Below are 19,463 nucleotides of genomic sequence, written 5' to 3'. Positions count from 1 at the left end.
AGTAACTCTTAACATTAAGTAATATGGCATCAGAACTATTCCTGTGTTTCATTATGAATATGTGAATACTGATAAACCTGACAATACTGAGTATGTGGATCTGGAGGGGTTTCATCAGGGTCCTGTAACTTTTATTTATTTATTTGTTTATTTATTTATTTATTGACTACTTTCCAAGCCAGATGTTAAATTGAGTGTTCAACAAAATTTTTTAAATTTTATTTTCAATTGAAATATGCAATTGACATATAACAGGATACTGGAATAAGCATTTTTAATGATCTCTTAGACATTTTTTGTATGTTTTGGGGACCACAATAGGAAGTGCTTGGAGACAATTCCCCAATCCAGTGCCTGGGATGGCGAGCGGGGGAGTCTCTGAGAGGTACTCAGGTGTCCTTAGTACCTAGGATCAAATCCAGGTCTCTCACAGAAAAACATATGCTCCAAGTCATCTCCCCGGCCCCTGGCCCATTCCCCTATTCCAACTTCACAGCCCAAGTACGAACCTGGGTCACCTCACAGGGCTCCTTCCCTATATCTCATTCTGTTCTTTTTGCTTTAGTGTCAAAGCAAACTGCTAAGTGCTTGAAGCTGCTCTCTGTTCTCCACTCAAATGCCTGTGAAAATTGGAAAACCTATCTCATCTTTGTACTGGCTGGCATTCAAATCAGTACTATTTCCCATCCAACAGGCTGTGGTTATGTAGCCAAATCACATGGGCTAAGTCTTGGTAAACTGGCTGATAAACCTTATTTGTGGAAATGAGTAGATGGATCTGGAGGGGTTTCATAAGAGTACTGTTACTTGATTTTTTCAATGACATGTTGGTTTCACTGTGAGACCAAATCCCAGAGAAGCTGCAATGGATATACAAACCCAGAGAAAAGGAACTTATTGTGACATTATTTTCTCTTGTGTCTTCCTTTCCCTTCCCCTGTACCTCTATGGTTTTTCAAAGCTTTTCTATAAAACCACTGGATATTTCTTGTTTCTTATTTACAACTTAAAATAAATCTGGTATCAAGTGTAGGACACATCTGCTGAGTAAATTGATCCCATCTGTAACCCTGGCCAGGCTGCATGCTTCATTTTATGGGTTGGCAGACACACAAAAACATCTCTGGCAAAACATTGTGTCAGAATTTAGATTCCTAAGAAGAAAAAGTCTAGTTAGAGATCTGGAGATAAAATAAGATGTAGTACATTTTTCAAGGTGAATTCTGAATTTAAGAAAAATGCTAAATGCTCACTAGAAAACAGTAGCAGTGGAGGCTAGAGTGACAGTATAGCAGGTAGGGCGTTTGCCTTGTACACGGCCAACCCAGGTTCAATTCCCAGCATCCCATATGGTTCCCTGAGCACCACCAGGAGTAATTCTTGAGAGCAGAACCAGGAGTAACCCCTGTGCATCACTGGGTGTGACCCAAAAAGAAAACAAATGAACAAACTAAAAAACTAAAAACAAATGTGATACCATCATCTGCATTGTTCTTATTTTATTATTTACTCCACAGTCACAAGCAATTCTGCAATCCAGCTACACTGGGAGAGGGGTCAGAGATAGGAAAATACCAAACCCAAAGAAACACAGGAGAAACGGAAGGATTGTAGGCCATTTGGAGCATACGAATGCCCTCTCTGGAGCAACAGAAGTGGTCTGGGGTAAAAGACAAACCATAATGATTAGACCTGTTCATAATCAGAAACCATTATTTTCTTGCTCATCATGTCATCCCTGAGGTCCACAATATTCATGCCATCTTACACCTTGCCAAAAAACACACACCACTCCATCTTGGCAGTGCAGATGAAAATCTGGAATGCTATGTTTTTGCCTTGAACAAGATGCCAGGACCTTCGTGCTTCAGGATGAAATTCTCATCATTAAATCTTCCCCCTAGAAGGACTTGCCCCTGGTGCCATTGTGGTGCATGAGCTCTCAATCCTGGGATGATTCTGGGCAAGCAGGAGCCTTTATTAAATCCATTCTCCCTAGTGCTCAGAGCTGGGGAACTGCCTGCTGTCTTTGGAACTCTGAACACAGCTTGAAGGGGACATGGCCCAAAGACTGGAGGCTTCCAGTGGTGTGGAACAGGGTTGACAGTGGCTGTACTGTGCAGCATTTTCAGGGGGCGGGCGCAGTGTCTGCAGACCACCAACCCTATTTATATAGCTGGGAAGACTATGGCAGGGGGAAAAAAAGTAACCTGCCCAAATTAAATAGTAGAGTCACCAAAATTTAAACCCTTGCATTTTGGCTCAGGAGTCTGCACTGTCAGAAGGGCTGCGGGAGAGAGGGGAAGGCATGCAGAGGAACTCAGCGACATCCAAATCCATCTTACAGCCCTGAAGTTTCAGTACCTAACAGTGTGGGGGTCATTTGGTGGAGCTTGTAGGGTGGGGGAATCACACTCCACTGCCCAGTGCAAGTTTCAGCTCTTTGAGCTTATCACCCAGTCTAGAATCTGTCCCTCTGAACAGCTATGTTCCTACTTTAATAGCAGCTTCCCAATTATGTAAAATAATGACTTTTTTCAGGTAATCCTTTCATGAACATTTCCCTAAAATACATAGTCCTGTGGGTAACTACCATGATCTAAACAATGGAGGCTGCTCTTGTGACTATATTATCTTACATTGTGATTACTGCCCTAATACAGTGGTGTTGTTTAGATGTACTGCCCTCCTTTATGTTATTTTCAACTTTCTCTGAAATGGGATCAACTGACTTCTTGGACTGTCCCCATGTTCACTGGAGATCTGAATCTGATTTACTCTCTAATCAGGTCACTGTCACTGTCACTGTCATCCCGTTTCTCATCGATTTGTTCGAGCGGGTACCAGTAAGGTCTCTCATTGAGAGACTTATTGTTACTGTTTTTGGCATATCCAATATTGCACGGGTAGCTTGCCAGGCTCTGCTGCGTAGGCTCGATACTCTCGGTAGCTTGCCGGGCTCTCCGAGAGGGGTGGAGGAATCAAACTCGGGTCGGCCGTGTGAAAAGTGAACGCCCAACCACTGTGCTACCGCTCCAGCCCCTCCAATCAGGTAGAACCAATAATTCATTAGTTTACTCGATAAATAAATATAGCAATATACCAAGACAAAATCCCTGTTAATTTCTTCTTTTAAAATTTTTTTTAAATTTTTTAAATTTTTTTTTAATTGAATCACCATGTGGAAAGTTACAAAGCGCTCAGGTTTAAGTCTCAATTATACAATGCTTGAACACCCATCCCTTCACCAGTGCACATATTCCACTACTAAGAATCCAAGAATCACAGTATACTTTCCCCCAATCCCTGTTAATTTCTTGAGTGGTGAGTGATGGAGCATCTTCTATTAGAATGTTTGGTCTTAATCCACAGGTCTAGAAAGAAAAGTTTATAAATTCCTTCCAATTTCTGGAGCAGCATGCCACTTTAATGCTAACTAGGTGACTCCAGGCAATGCCTTAATAGCTTCAGTTGGGAGGTGACTGCCAGATAAACCAAATCATAATTAGAGGGTCGAAGCTTTTAGGCTCAGCCTTGGCTGCTATTGCCCAAGATTTAATGAGTCATCTAATAGAACTGCCATAAAGCCCCTAAGCAATGGGGAACCAAGAGCTCTAGGCTGAAGAACACTTCTGTGTAAAGAGAGTACCATGTACCTCAAACCCCAAAGAAATAGAAGTTCTTGCACTATGGACCCTTCAGAACTTGATCTATGTATCTCTTCATCTGATTTTCCTTCATATCTGTTTTTCATAAAGAATGCTGTCTTTTAAAACAGGCTTTGTTAGTGTTATGAGTAGAGTTTTCCTTAAATATTTACCTAATAAATTCCTTAAAAATGTAGTACCTATAGGGGCTGGAGCAATAGCACAGTGGGTAGGGCATTTGCCTTGCACGCGGCTGACCTGGGTTCGATCCCCAGCATCCCATATGGTCGGTCCCCTGAGCACCGCCAGGAGTAATTCCTGAGTGCAGAGCCAGGAGTAACCCCTGTGCATCGTTGGGTGTGACCGAAAAAGCAAAAGAATATATAATAATAATAATTAAAAAATTGTAGTACTTATGACATGTCTATCACTGTGCCTAGTACTAGAAGGACTTGCTGAAAGGTCTAGAATCTCCCTCTGGTCGAAGATGACAAATTATGCTATGTCAGTGTTAGGAACCAGCCAGTTTTCGTTTTTATGCCTGGTCTGGCATAAAAACTACCAAAAAATTTCATTTCATCTTTGAAAAAAAATTAAGCACATACTCTAAGAGTGCCAAACTCTTCATCAAACGCACCAGTGATATCTTCCAGTCTTAGAGGCTCCACATGGGCTAGAAGGCACAACCAGAATGCCTTTTGCTCTTATTTACCTACTTAACTCCCATTAATTCTTAAATCTTAATTAAAATGTAATCAGATTAAGTGCTTTAAAATAATAACCAAGGAAACAGAAGTGCTTTTCTCCTACACTCCAACTCCCTTCCTCAACTCCCCCCCCCACCACACACACACACACACACACACACACACACACATTATGAAATTGCTATTTCTTGTCTAGTATTTCTCAGCTGAGGGCCATGTGGCCCCCCTGTGGGCCTAAAGAATCCCAGGGAAGCCACAGGTGAAAATCATGTACATAGCGGGTCATAGCACTAGACTAGAGGGTCAGCCTAGCAGGATAGGAGGATGACAGAATGAAACAGAGAAGGGAAAAGGATAAGGAACACTGCATGGGACAAGAGAGAGATAATATAGGTTATACATGCAAAGTACTTGCCTTGCATGCTGATGATTCTGGTTTGATCCCTGGCACCACACAGGCTCTTCCAAGCACTGCCAGGAGTAATCCTTCAGCACTTAGACTAGAGTAAACCCTGAAAGCTGCTGGGTGAGGCAAAAAAATAAAAGTAAAAAGCATATCATACAAAAGCTAATATCAAGATCATAGAATACATTCAACTCAACAATAAGACAAACTACCAAACAAACGAGCAAAAGATTTGAAGTTACTTGACAAGAGGAGATACACCTGAAAGGTATATCTTAAAAACCAATAGGCACCTGAAAAGACATTTAACATTAGTCTAAGGGAATTGTAAATTAAAACCACAGATAGGTAGGGCTACACATCCTTTATAATGGTTAATATTTGAGGAAATAAAAGCAAACACTATTCAGTAGAACTCTCATACACTGTTGGTTTGTATGTAAAATGGTGAAACCACTGAAAAACAGTATGAAACCTCCCCCAAGAACAAAAGCCCAGGTCTAGACAGTTATAGTATTGAGCTCTTCCAAACTCAAAAAGAGGGCCTACTATCGATTCTTCTCAAGTTCTCCCAGAAAATGAAAGAAACAGAAATTCTCCTGAATAGTTTATGTGAGACCAGTATTACCTTGATACAAAAAGTAGAAACATCACTAAAAACAACAATGAAACACAACAGATTAGTATCCCTAATGGGCACAGATGCAAAGATCTTTAAAAAAATTTTACATCTATATGGGGAAAAGGGGACCCTCCTATAGTGCTGGTGGGAATGCCGACTGGTTTAGCCCTTTTGGAAATAGTATGGTCGCTCCTCAAAAAATTAGAAATTGAGCTCCCATTTGACCCAGCAATACCACTTCTAGGAATATATCCCAGAGAGGCAAAAAAGTACAGTCAAAATGAGATCTGCACTCGAATGTTCACTGCAGCACTGTTTACAATAGCCAGAATATGGAAAAAACCTGAGTGCCTGAGAACGAATGACTGGTTAAAGAAACTTTGGTATATCTACACAATGGAATACTATGCTGCTGTTAGAAAAGATGAAGTCATGAACTTTGCATATAAATGGATCAACATGGAAAGTATCATGCTAAGTGAAATGAGTCAGAAAGAGAGAGACAGAAATAGAAAGATTGCACTCATCTGTGGAATATAAAATTAAATAACAGAATAGGAGACTAACACCCAATAATAGTAGAGATAAGTACCAGGAGGTTGGCTCCAAGTCTTGGAAGCTGGCCCCACATGCTGGAGGAAGGGGCAGCTCGCATAGAGAAGGGAACACCAGGTAAAGTGTGGTTTGAGGACCTGCATGGGATGGGAGATGCACTCTGAAAATAGAATATAGACCAAACACGATGGCCAAGTAGTGCCTCTGTTGCAAACCACAACACCCAAAAGGAGAGAGAGAGAGAACAAGGGGGAATGCCCTACCACAGAGGTGGGTTGGGGCGGGGGGGATGGGGTGGGAGGGTGGGAGGGATACTGGGAACATTGGTGGAGGGGACTGGGCACTGGTGGAGGGATATAAACAAAATGCAAACATGAAAGTTCACAAGTTTATAACTGTAACTCATGGTGATTCACTAATTTAAAAAAAATTAAAAATAAGATAAAATATCACTTAAGCTTAAAAAAAATTTTTACATCCTAGTAAGTCAAACACATTAAATGGACAATATTTCATGACCAAGTGGAATTTATCCTAGGGATTCAAGGATGGTTTGAAAAGTGCAAATAATTAATATGATGCACCATATTAATAAAAAGGAACCATAAAAACCACAAGAATATAGCATTTGGCTAGTTCAATTAGAGTGGGCTGTCCCTCAGAAACAAACAAACAAAAACAACCCCCCAAAACCCTCTTTTATATAGCTGGCAGAAGAGTCCACATGAGTTTGTCAATAGATGCAAAAAAAGTATTTGATAAAATCCACTACCCATTTATGATTTTTTAAAAAAGCCTTCAACAAAATGGGGCTTGTAGGAATTTAACCCAATATAATCAAGACCACTTATAAAAAACACACAGCTGACATTATACTTAGTGGGGGACAATTGAAAGCCTTTCCTCTAAGACCAAGCACAAGTCAAGAATGTCTACTCTCACTGCATTATTACTATTCAACATAATATTGGAAGGCTTCATCACAGCTGTAAGAAAATTAAAGGGATTTGAACTGGTAAAGAAGTTAAACCATAACTACTCATATATACATGGTATTGTATATAGAAAACCCTAATGATTCCAGCAAAAAACTTCTAGAAACTACATACCTATCCAGTAAAGGAGTAGGCTACAAAATCAACACACAGAAATATGTTGTGTTCTCATAAGTAATCAACACTATAAGTGAAAAAAATAGACCCTAATTCTCTGTGAATTGTGGTCCAGTTCAGTCTTCATAGAAAACGATGTGATCTCTAAAAAATTTAAAAAAAAAAAATTAAGAGTCAAAGTTCCACGTGACCCACCAATTTTCCTCCTTAGTATCAACCCCAAGAACACTAAATCATGAATCTGTAAGGATGGAGGCACACTGGTCCGTGTTCATCAGAGCAAAGGATTAGACAACGCTCAATGGTGTAGCTTAGCAACAGAGCACTTCAGCTGCATGTGTGATGTCCTGGGTTGCAGTCCCCAGCACGGCAAAAACAAAACCAAAAAAGCTACACATTATTTGGTTTTACCTTTACTTTTTCCCTGTTTTATTGATATAAAGCTTTACAAATTTCCATATTACTGTTTAATATTTGCAATGCTACTTCACTACCCCCACCACTAGAATGTCAGTAGCCCTCCAAGTTCCTTTTTTCCACCACACCCTCTTTGCACCCTCAGTTCAACATTCTTTTTTTTTTTTTCAGTTCAACATTCTGTTGGTAAATCTCGGGGTTTGTTTCTGTTGTTTGGGAGCCATAACCAGCCAATGCTCAGGGACTACTCCTGGCGCTGGGCTCCAGGGTCAAGCCTGGCATTGCTGGAGGACCAAGTCATGTTGGGGATGGAACCTAAGGCTTCCACATACAAAGCATGTGCTCCAACCCTTTGAAACTATCTCCCAGAAATACAATTTTTTAAAAATTTATTTTATTTTTTTATTGAATCACCATGTGGAAAATTACAATGCTTTCAGGTTTAAGTCTCAGTTATACAATGCTGAAACAACCATCCCTTCACCAGTGCCCATATTCCACCACCAAAAAAAAAAAAAAAAACCCCAAAACCCAGTATACTTGCCATCCTGGGCCCCCCCCCACCCCAAACTGATAAATTTGACTTTACTTTCTCTTTACTTTGGTTACATTCAATATTTCAACAAAAAACTCACTATAATTATTAGGAGTTCCCCACTAGAGTCAGACCTGTTGTGAAAAGATATGAGGTTTTTGGATTTCTGTATTTTAGCAACTAAGTCCAGGGAAATTTCTTCCAGATATTGGATCACTGCAAGCTTGTAACTCTCATCTGTGGTCCTCATAATATGGCGGTCACCACGCCCTTCACCCGTGGCAAGGAAAATGGCGAGAGAGAGAAAGAGAAATACCTTTCCCCTCCTGGGCAGGCATGGGGCCACGGCTTAGTTCTCAGTCTGGAGACATTCTGCAAGGAGCTGCCGATACCAAAAGTAGTTTAGCTGGCCTCTGGAATCATGCTCGTGCAGCTGCAGAGAGGCCGCACATGTGCGGCCCCGGGGATCACGTCAGCGGCGAGCCAGAAATAAAATGTTTAATTAGTATACATTCTCATGCTGTCATTGACTCCTTAAACATATGAGGCACTATCATAATCTGTCTCTTATTTGATGAAGACTTTAATATTAAGCTTTAAACTCTACTGAGATCTTCACACAGAATCAGAATGTCTATGTAAGAATATATAGCTCATACATGCTATTTACTTCATTAGGGTTTTTTTTCTTTTAGTTGTTTTTGACTTTGAGGCCACAATAGGCAATGCTCAGGGGCGCCTCAGAATTCTGTGCTGAAGGAGGGGGTCACTCCCCAGAGATGACCAGGGGACCATATAGGACCAGCCATAGAAAACAGCAGGCCTCCTACATGAAAGTAGATACTCAGATGTTGAGCTCTCTTTCCAGCTCCACAAAGGCTTTTTAAGCATCTTAAGAGATAGTAGGATTTAGCAATTGTTACTAGAGAGGCCCATAGATAGTACAAAGGATAAAGCACTTAAACACACACACAAAGAGCACAGAGCTAGGAGTAAGCCCTGAGCATAGCAGGGTATGGTCCCAAAATAACAACAGAAAAAAAGGGAGGGTGTCACTCGATGAGCTCAATGAAAGATTAAAAATTATAATATAATATAAAGAACTGGCTCTACAGTAAAATGAGATGCATGACAAATTCCTCAGTAACAGTATTGCAAGCCACAGCACGTAGAAGAGTAAAAAAAGGGGGGGGGGGCGGATGAGAGCTAGAGAAAAAGTGTCTGCCATAGAGGTAGGGGGGGTGTGGGAGGGAAACCAGGGGACACTGGTGGTGAGAAATGTACACTGGTGAAGGGATGGATGTTGGAACATTGGATAACTGAAATTCAATCATGAACAACTTTGTAACTGTGTATCTCATATTCAACAATAATTTAAAATTATTAAAAATAATTTTTATTTGATGGGCCAGAGTTAATAGTACAGCAGGTAAGGCTGTCCTATCATGCCTTGCATGATCCCTGACATCCCATGTGGTCCCTGGAGCTCCGACAAGATTAACTATAGAGCCAGGATTAAGCCCTGAGCATCATCGCTGGGTGCAGCCGCCCTCCCTACCTCCCCCACAAAAGAAAAAATTGACTCGCTTTTTCCCGTTGTATTTTGAATAATTAAAAAATGCACTTATATTAGTGATTTAATTTTAGGTACAGTGATGTGCAATATTGTTGCAGAAATTCCCACCAAAAGCCTGCAAAAAAACAAGCAGCAGTGTTAAAAAAAAAAAAGTGGAGAAACTCTTCCATTAAGCTAACAAGGTTTTGAGTACCAAAGAGTTGCAGTTTTTGAATATTTGGCAGTTTTCTGTGTCAGGGAGAATCAGGAATATTAGCATCTTAAAGCAGTCTTTGGGGCTATGATATAATTATCTAACCCTCAGATTCAAATGATTTCACCATCTTGGCACTGCAGGTACTTCACAGTGGCACTTCCTATCCAGCCTTACTCCCTTCACAAGGAAGTCCTGGCTCCTGTGAATTGTACTTTCTACCCTCTAAGAGGAGGAGATTGACTAGAGGGATAGCACAGCGGGTAGGGCGTTTGCCTTGCACCTGGTGACCCGGGTTCGATTCCTCTGGCCCTCTCGGAGAGCCCAGCAAGCTACCGAGAGTATCCTGTATCCTGCCGGCATAGCAGAGCCTGGCAAGCTACCCCTGGCATATTGGATATGCCAAAAACAGTAACAAATCTCACAGTGGAGACGTTACTGGTGCCCGCTGGAGCAAATCAAAGCGCAACAGGACAATAGTGCTATAGTGCTAGCCTCTAAGAAGCCTCTTCTGATTCCCATGTAGAATGGGTCTGTTCTAGGCCGATTAGTCTGTCCAGCCCGCTAACACCTACTTGCAAACACCTTCAGCTGCCCTCTCTGAACAAACATTCTTTTGTGCCCCCAAATATTCTTGAGATAAAAGTGACCAATTTCTACCCCTTTCCACTCCGCACACCCGCAGTGCCGACCCGACGTTGAACTCTGGGAATGGAAGAACTCGAGTATGCATCTAAGAAAAAGGTAAAGGCCTGCGCGTCCCACTGGGCGCTTCCGGGTAGTGTGCCTTTTAACAGCCCGGCAAAATGCTCCCCCCACCCTCCCCGTTCCTACAACTAAATACATTCAGGTTCAAACTCTAAGACCTTGGGTCACAGTAACAGTCCGACGAGAGTGGACAAAAAATATATACAGAACTGTAACACAGGGGTGCCATGAAGTCGATGGGAGGCCCTCACTACCGGCCATTCTTCGCAGAGAATCTCAAAACTGTGAGGTCAGGGGCCTCGGATACAGCGTGGGCGTCAGAATCGCGCATCCGCAAAAGCACAGTCATGCGAACTTTTTTTCCCCAGCAGCCCGTTTTCCAAGAGCCCGGCACATCAACACGAAAAGCTGCAAACAGGGTGTACGATGCCAGCTTCCCCGAGCCCAAACCCCAGAGGCAATCTGGCCAGCGCGGGTCTCCACCAGGCCACCGCAGCTGCCGCAGCGTGCCCCCGACGCGGCCAAAGAGGAAGCGGAAGCGCCCGCCCACCCGGCCGTCTCTGATTGGTCGCCGCCTCAGCTTGGCACTCTGGGGCGTGCGGCGTCACATCCGCCGGGGCCGCCATCTTATTCCCAGGGGCAGTTGGCGGAAGAGAACGCGTACCCCGGCCGCTGGCTCCTCTGCTGCCGGAGTTGTCGCCGCGCGGGTCTCGCCGTCGTCTCTTAGCCCGGGTTCCGTTCGGTTGGCACCCCGGTGCCCTCCCGACTCGGCTGGGGCTCAGCGAGGCGGCCCCCCCCTTTTCCGACGGCGTTCCATGGAGTAGGGTCCCGGACCGTTGTCCCGAAGAGCGAGAGCGCGCTGGGCCCCCTCCCCCTCCCTCTCCCTCCCTCCCTTCCGCCGCAACATGGCTAACAACAGCCCCGCGCTGACAGGCAACTCGCAGCCGCAGCACCAGGCGGCGGCGGCCGCGACGCAGCAGCAGCAGCAACAGCAGCAGCAGCAGTGCGGCGGCGGCGTCCCCAAGCCGGCGGTGTCGGGCAAGCAGGGCAACGTGCTGCCGCTGTGGGGCAACGAGAAGACCATGAACCTCAACCCCATGATCCTGACCAACATCCTGTCGTCGCCTTACTTCAAAGTGCAGCTCTACGAGCTCAAGACCTACCACGAGGTGGTGGACGAGATCTACTTCAAGGTGCGGGAACGCCGGGGTGAGGGGGGGTCGCGGCGGGGGCTGGCGGCGGGGCTCCCGGAGGAGGCGGGCGCGGGGCGGGGGATTCGTCGGCGTGGGGACTGTCCTCGGTGTTCCTTTGCAGCGCTCCGGCTCGCGCTCCTCCCGCAGCCCGCGAGAGAGGGGTCGGAGGAGAGGGGCACCGAGCTGCCGAGCCCCTGCAGGTTTCAGCTCGATTGCGCGGCTTGCCGGGGCCCGGGGCTCTGGCCCGTGCCGACTTGGGGGGGGGTTTTCGTCGGCCTGCGCCGGCCCCCGGTCCTGCTCCTCCGACCCCCGCAGGGGAACGACCTCTCGGCGTGTCGGGTGGGGTCGGGAGGGAGCGAGGGCGGGGAAGGTCACAGCGACGCAGGAGGGGACACTGTAGGCCTGCAGGACAGTCAGGATGAGTAAGTGGCGGCGGCAGCTACCTGTGCGTTGGGCGCCTTGTGCGAGGATCTGGGCCCTGGGCTTCTTCTGCCGCAGGGTCGGTGCTGGCTTGGCTGTGCTGGGGAGCTCACCTGGCGCCTCCTCACTGCACTCTTTTCTCAGTTCTTGTTTCGTTAGCAGGATTGACTCAGTCTTGCAGCGAGGCTCGGAGCAGCCCAGGGTCGCAGGTAGAGGTATGCACTATTAATCATGCTCGATCGCCATAAATGCATTTCCCCGGGTTAAATGAACGGCTAATTACCTTTTTTGTCTTTTTTTTTTTTTTTTTTTTGGCCATGGGGTTTTGGTCTTCTCCAACTAGATAGGTTCCCCCCCCAACAGCTTTTCAAATGCTGTAGTTTTACCGAACGACCCTTTTTTTTTTTTTTCAATTTGTGTGGTTACAAAAACACCCTATCCAGGTCCCTAAATATCACTATTCAAAAAATATTGATAATTTTAACGATCTAAATATGTCAAGTAGAGCCTCTCTTGCAGATTTTGGGGTCTCGGGTGGGGTTTTTTGTGGGAATGGGGGAGTTTATGTTGACTTCTGGTAAACCACAAAAAGTATCTTCTGTAGTTTGAACGGTGTGGAGGTGTTAACAAAAGGAATCTCTTTATTTTAATTTCTTATCTCGTGAACTTTAATTCCAAATTTAGTTATTGGGGGTCTTGAAGGAGTTTTAGGCACTAATCGCTGTAATAGAGTAGCAGTTTCAACCTTAGTTGTAGAAAGTACACTGAAATTTTATATCCTCTTACCAATGATATTTGTAAGGAATTCTAAGACTAATAAACTAGGTGGTGGTGCTGGTTTTAACTTTTAAAAGGTAAGACCTTCTACAGCATGGATAACAGTATGGCATATATTTCACTTTTAAAAAGTTGCAAATTGGGTTTCTGCTTTTTATAAGACAGCCTCAAATTATTTTAAATTTAGTTATAAAGCTAACGACTCAGGTTTTGGTATCAAGTGGCCCAGATCAATCATGGAAATAGGCTCCTAATTTTTGTCTGAATTTTGTATTGCATCCACTCTTTTGGCCAGCTTTTCTGTTATAGCTTGCAACATCATTTATGCAGCATGCTTGGAAAAGAAAAGTAGTAAAGCATTAAAGGGATCTCCTAAGCAAATAGTGTAGCACTTATACTTTTCTGTCTGAAGCCACTGAAAAACTATAAAGTGTAAACAAGGGTGCTGAAAACGGAATTTTAGAAATATGTGGTGATGAAACAGGGTTTTAATTTTTTTGTTTTTAAGAAGGATCATTCTAGAGGACTTTCTTAAGCTTTATTGTAGATATAATCTTAAAAGTATGCGGTTGTTTATAGTACCCACGTAAACAAAAATAACTCTATTTTTGATTATACAGTAAAATGCCTAGTCATACAAACTTTTTTTGATAGTTACATTCTAGTTAAAAACTGGTTACATAATTGGGTTGAAAATTACATACTGACTAACAAGAAGATGTGTAGGTGTGGCCTTTGCAATTTCATCTTTAATCAGGAATGAACACAATGCCTGATAATGGTGTTTAAAAGTATGAATAATCTACCATAATTTTGCATTAGAAGCAACTTGTGTGACTTTCAGAATAAATTTTTCAAGTGATTTTTCTTTATAAAGTAGAATTTTAAATCCTTGCTAACTTGGAACTATTAGGATACTTCAATGATTTTGAAATACATACCAAGTTGGAGTCTTACGTCCTTCGAGAATTAATTTTTAAGCGACTCAAGATAAAGTTTATGTATGATCAGATACTTATATGTGAGCATCTAAGATTTTGTTTCCAGAATCTTCACATATTGACTCTCAACGTTTTAACTCTCCACAAAGCTACCTTAATGATGTTTATTCTCTGTAAAATTGTTGTATAGCTTTATGAGGGTCCTTACAAAGTTTTTTAGAGATGGCTTATGCACTTGTATAGTCAAAATACCCAGCTCCTAAAATTTGGGGTTAGTTACTCTATTAAGGGTTTGAGTTTACTTTAGTCTTGCTTCAAAATTATTTTTGAAGTATGAATGTTTGTCGTGTTCCTCTTTTCTATTTCAGGTCACTCATGTGGAACCATGGGAGAAAGGAAGCAGGAAAACAGCAGGCCAGACAGGGATGTGCGGAGGGGTAAGTAGAAGTACGTGCATTTTTTTGAGTTTTTCTGTGTCTCATAACTTTCTATTTAGAAAACTTAAATCTTAATGTCAGTTACCTGCTCAAATGACAAGTTGGCAAATCTGAAATACTTTCAAATATCTTAAAATACTTTTAAGATAATGTATTTAAATATTTTATGAGTGGTGAATAGGGTTAGAAGAGAGTTAATGTTTTATGCTTTGTTCTTAGTTCTGGATTATATCCTATTCATTAATACCTACCAGGTGATATGTTAAGGATCGGTTGGTTATTTTACTACTACTTCTTAACTTCTCGTCCTAAAGGTTCGAGGTGTTGGAACAGGAGGCATTGTTTCTACAGCGTTTTGCCTGTTATATAAATTATTTACTCTGAAGTTAACTCGAAAGCAAGTGATGGGTCTCATAACACACACAGATTCTCCATATATTCGAGCCCTTGGATTTATGTACATAAGGTAAATCAAACATACATTTATCTATGTTTCTAATAAATATGCTAATTCACATAAACTTAATAATGCTGTTTTGTGATCTAGGTATACACAACCCCCTACAGACCTATGGGATTGGTTTGAATCCTTCCTTGATGATGAAGAGGTATGTCAGCAAGGGTAGTAATTAGCTTTCTTCTGTTTAATCTGATGTTTTGTTTAATTGGGAGATGAATATATTTTTAAGGATTTTCTGTAGTTAAGGTCTACTTCAGATACTTTTAGTGTCCTTTTACTAGACAAGAGTTGGTGTGTTTTCTATAGCTTAGGTTAAGTTTCATAAATTTTATTTTATGTTCAGAGTGTTTACATGTATTTTGATAACAACTGAAATTTTATCTATTCTAAGTAATTCTGTGCATATAAGTAACATTTTAAGCTGGACCATGCTTAAAGATTGAGGTGATGAAAGACATGCACTGCCTTTATGTGTATAACTTTAGAAAGTTAATATCATTTAGAAACTTAGTGTAAGGCCTTGAGTCTCTGCCTCAAAGCCCCAACACAGCTGGTGTGGCCTCAGAATAAATATGCATATAGAAGAGTAATGTAGCTTTTTTTCCCTTCTGGAACTTTACAGTTCTTACCCTGTAACTTCTTCCAAATACCATTTGCATAGATATGTTGAAATTAAAAATTGGGTGGGATTTTAAGCAGGCTGAGTTTAAATGATTGGTTGAAGATAACAGTGCACATGCTTTTCTGGCTTTCTGTTGCATTATCTGTAAATACAAACCTAGGAGAAAAACCTTTTGAATTAAGAACTACAAATCTAGTTTGCTATTCAGCTTAACAAGATTGGGCTTGTTATTCCTTCACAAAAGGAAACATTACTGTGTTCAATTTAAGTCTTAGGTGTTTTAATTTGTTTGTGTAGTGAAGACTGAGATCTCAGAAGATCCGTGGTATGGTCTGTATTACCCATATATTGCCCCTGCCAGTCCTTTTATGTTAGCTCCTTAAAGTCAACTATGACAGCCTATTTCAAAAGTTTTTGTACAAATCATTTGTTGAATTAAAGGATAGTTGTAATGGAAAATCTTTCCATTTTTGTTTCTGTTACTACATGCACACTTAAACATCCTTGTTAGACAAGGAGACTTTGTCACTGCATTTTGGGAGCCCTTTACTGAGCTGTTTGATAATCTCAGCAAAGTACCCCAAAAAGGTGTGGAGGATAATAAGTCTCCAGATTGTTTTTAGATGAGTTTTTTTGTTTTCCAGACTGGATTGCTTCTCCCTTCTATATTTAAATACCATGTCTCTCTTCACGATTGGTATTGTATTAGGGTTTGGGTTTTTTGGTTTTTTTTTTTTTTTAATCTGAGTGCTTCTATGTAATCTGTTACTTGTTTTCAAATCTGAGGATCTCTATTTAAGCTAACTTATTGTTTTCTTCCTTAGATATCTGCAGCGATTATATTTGGAATTACTGTATATCTGAACACTTAAATGTGTGTGAGTGCAAGCAGTTTTACCTTTAGCTCTTGTTTTCCTGTTTAGATAACAAATCTCACTTTCCTTGTGTGCTTGCACTATAGGTTTGGGACTGACAATAGCTGACTAACATGTCCTGAGCTGTGAGAGGGCATAGCAAGAAGGCCTTCATGCGGTAATGACCCTTTTCAGAGACAATGGTCATCATGGATTATGCGTTTCCAATTATTTGTTCATTTATTTATTTTCTACATAACTAAATTAGAAACCTCACTGCTTCATGGCAGTTGGTTTGCTATTGCTTCCAGTTTTATTAGGGCTTCATTTTATATTAGAGTTGTTAAAAGATACCCTTTAGAAAGGAATTGTCCGAAGTAGTTAATAATGTAGTTAGGTTACAGTGCTAGGAATGGTGTGTGCAAATATGTCCACAGAATATATACTTGGTGGGCATGTGGAATGTGAGTTTAAGTCCATTGTTCCACATAGCTTAGTAATGTAAGGGGCTGTTTGTGTCCGTGTTAACTTGAGTTGAGAGCAGTTCTCTTTATGCCCATGAGGCTGCAGGGTTTGTCTCACCTGCATGCACACACTATGCCCAAATATTTCTCCGTATCATTCATTACCAGATTAGAAGGATACACAAATTGAGATTCTTCTGTTAGAATTTTTTTTGTATTTGATATTACAAAGATGGTATTTTTTTTTATAGTATTCAAATATGTATTGAAGTAACCTTTTGACGGCTAGGGTATTCTTCTGTGTTTCTGTAGGACCTAGATGTGAAGGCTGGCGGAGGCTGTGTAATGACCATTGGAGAAATGCTGCGATCTTTTCTCACAAAACTCGAGTGGTTTTCTACCTTGTTTCCAAGAATTCCTGTTCCAGTTCAGAAGAATATTGATCAACAGATTAAAACCCGGCCCAGAAAAATAAAAAAAGATGGGAAGGAGGGCACAGAGGAAATAGACAGACATGTTGAACGCAGACGTTCGAGGTAGTGTAATAATTATATTATAAAATACTTGTTTAGAGATGGTAATAAGTATCATAAGTATTCCTCAGACTTTTTGCCACCTCTGCCCCCTACCAAACTTGTTTCTTTTTTGTGTCTTCCCGCCTTTCTTGGTTGGCCCCGTGGTCTTATGTTCTGCCCCTTCCCTCCATTTATATGGTAGTAGCCTGTAATCCCTTGGAGTATTCTGGGGGCCTCTAGGGACTATAAGGCTTATTTGAGAAACATTGTTTTAAATCAACACAGGTGCTCAGCGTTCCAATTTCTCTAATGTATTACTCAATGCTGCTTTCTTTCCCCCTTAAATATTAGGTCTCCTAGAAGATCACTGAGTCCACGGAGGTCCCCAAGAAGATCAAGAAGTAGAAGCCATCATCGGGAGGGCCATGGATCTTCTAGTTTTGACAGAGAATTGGAAAGAGAGAAAGAACGCCAGCGACTAGAGCGGGAAGCCAAAGAAAGGGAGAAAGAAAGGCGAAGATCCCGAAGTATTGATCGAGGGTTGGACCGCAGGCGTAGTAGGAGTAGAGAAAGACATAGAAGTCGTAGTCGAAGTCGTGATAGAAAAGGAGATAGAAGGGACAGGGATCGAGAAAGAGAGAAAGAAAATGAGAGGGGTAGGAGAAGAGATCGGGACTATGATAAGGAAAGAGGTAATGACCGAGAGAGAGAAAGAGAGCGATCAAGAGAACGATCCAAGGAACAAAGAAGTAGGGGTGAGGTAGAAGAGAAGAAACATAAAGAAGACAAGGACGATCGGCGGCATAGAGATGAAAAAAAAGATTCCAAAAAAGAGAAAAAACACAGTAGAAGTAGAAGCAGAGAACGAAAACACAGAAGTAGGAGTAGAAGTAGAAATGCAGGAAAACGAAGTAGGAGCAGGAGCAAAGAGAAATCAAGTAAACATAAAAACGAAAGTAAAGAAAAATCAAATAAACGAAGTAGAAGTGGAAGTCAAGGAAGAACTGACAGTGTTGAAAAATCAAGAAAACGGGAACATAGCCCCAGCAAAGAAAAATCTAGAAAGCGTAGCAAAAGCAAAGACCGTACTCACAAACGAGATCACAGTGATAGTAAGGACCAGTCTGACAAACATGATCGTCGAAGGAGCCAAAGTATAGAACCAGAGAGCCAAGAAAAACATAAAAACAAAGATGAGACTGTGTGAAAATTTTTTTGTAAAAGTGGATCACATTGAATCCTATAAATGTTTGATTAAATCTGCTTTTCCCCCCCTCCCAAGTTGAGATTGTGCAGTAGTTCCGCACTCTTCAAGCTCCTTGTAGGCTGCATTTTCATTTCCTCTTTTGTGTAGGGAAGTGCCTTTGTAATCCCGTTTACTGCATTGATGTTTTCACCCAGTTGTTGAGTTTGATACATGATGCACAGATTGTTCTTACATTTTTATTTGTTTTTGAAATGTACAGTCTGTACATATGTCCTAAAAATGTTTTAATTCCTTTGGCGTAGTTGCCATGTTGGTTAAATTTGTATAAGGCAATAAACTGCCACTAATTCTATTTTTGTTCTCTAGGTGTGGGATTATGGTTTGTGTATTAAAGTTAGCATGGCTGTGCTTTTCATAATAGAATGCTAAAGACTTTGAGAATGGATTTTGAATATCTATTATAGGAGAATTATGTGCTTTCAATGTACATGAAGGCAGCAATTGTAGGATTAACATTCTTGTCCACTGTATATTATCTTGGAAGGCTCTTATTAATATGTTCCACTTAATACTCTCCACAGTTAACTTTAGGGAGAATTTATGAGATGTTAGTTTCTGGTGCAGAGGTGTAAATTAGGCTGTGATTTGATCAAAAGTCCTTTTAGCATTCTACCTCAAAGGGACACTGATAGTATGCCTAAAATTTATTCACTTAGTTTTTCTTTTTTATTTGAAAAAAAAAACATGACATGTAATCTTTTTTTCTTGAATTCTTTTTCAGACTTGAAAGTACTATATTAAAAAGAATAATTAATGTCTGAAGCCTAGCATTCTTGCAGCAACTCTATACTAACGTGGAATTGGGAGAGGGTGGGGCAGATGAGTAGTTGATTCAAGCTTCCAAAGCATTTTTATAAATGGAAAATACTTAAATTATGAAACAGCTTGATATAGTGTCCTTTTTTTAAAATTCAAAACTTTTTTATCAATAATGGAGATTGCTGTTTGAGTTTTTAAAACAATCTAGAACAGAAGTATTAAAAGTAATGCTGTGCTGCATTATTTAAGATTATCAGCAAATTATTTGGTAGATTG

At 41.3% G+C, this 19,463-nt stretch overlaps 1 protein-coding gene and 1 long non-coding RNA gene across 2 annotated transcripts; one reads left to right on the top strand and one right to left on the bottom strand.

Annotated features, from left to right (window-relative positions):
- Positions 1-5,974: 5,974 nt before the first annotated feature.
- On the bottom strand, positions 5,975-10,578 carry LOC129404901 (uncharacterized). The gene is made up of 3 exons (XR_008630241.1): positions 10,463-10,578; positions 8,318-8,434; positions 5,975-6,074 (listed from the first exon to the last, which is right to left on the bottom strand). It is a non-coding gene; the product is annotated as an uncharacterized LOC129404901 (long non-coding RNA).
- A 542-nt stretch (positions 10,579-11,120) lies between these two features.
- PRPF38B (pre-mRNA processing factor 38B) lies at positions 11,121-19,184 on the top strand. The gene is made up of 6 exons (XM_004620041.2): positions 11,121-11,671; positions 14,178-14,246; positions 14,561-14,712; positions 14,794-14,854; positions 16,959-17,182; positions 17,513-19,184. Exons 1-6 carry the CDS (start codon positions 11,384-11,386, stop codon positions 18,366-18,368), a joined length of 1,650 nt encoding a protein of 549 aa, XP_004620098.1. The 5' UTR covers positions 11,121-11,383; the 3' UTR covers positions 18,369-19,184.
- The last annotated feature ends 279 nt before the right edge of the window (positions 19,185-19,463 follow it).

The sequence above is a fragment of the Sorex araneus genome, chromosome 5 (genome assembly GCF_027595985.1).
Source record: "Sorex araneus isolate mSorAra2 chromosome 5, mSorAra2.pri, whole genome shotgun sequence".
In the NCBI taxonomy this organism is placed as follows: Eukaryota; Metazoa; Chordata; class Mammalia; order Eulipotyphla; family Soricidae; genus Sorex; species Sorex araneus.
Note: the sequence above shows the minus strand (reverse complement) of the source record. Positions and strands in the feature narration are given on the sequence as shown.

Excerpts from the sequence above, each read along its gene's own strand:
- PRPF38B (XM_004620041.2), top strand. The coding sequence starts at position 11,384 with ATGGCTAACAACAGCCCCGCGCTGACAGGCAACTCGCAGCCGCAGCAC. Across the intron at positions 11,672-14,177 it reads TGGACGAGATCTACTTCAAG|GTCACTCATGTGGAACCATG; the intron begins GTGCGGGAACGC and ends TTTCTATTTCAG. Across the intron at positions 17,183-17,512 it reads GTTGAACGCAGACGTTCGAG|GTCTCCTAGAAGATCACTGA; the intron begins GTAGTGTAATAA and ends CTTAAATATTAG.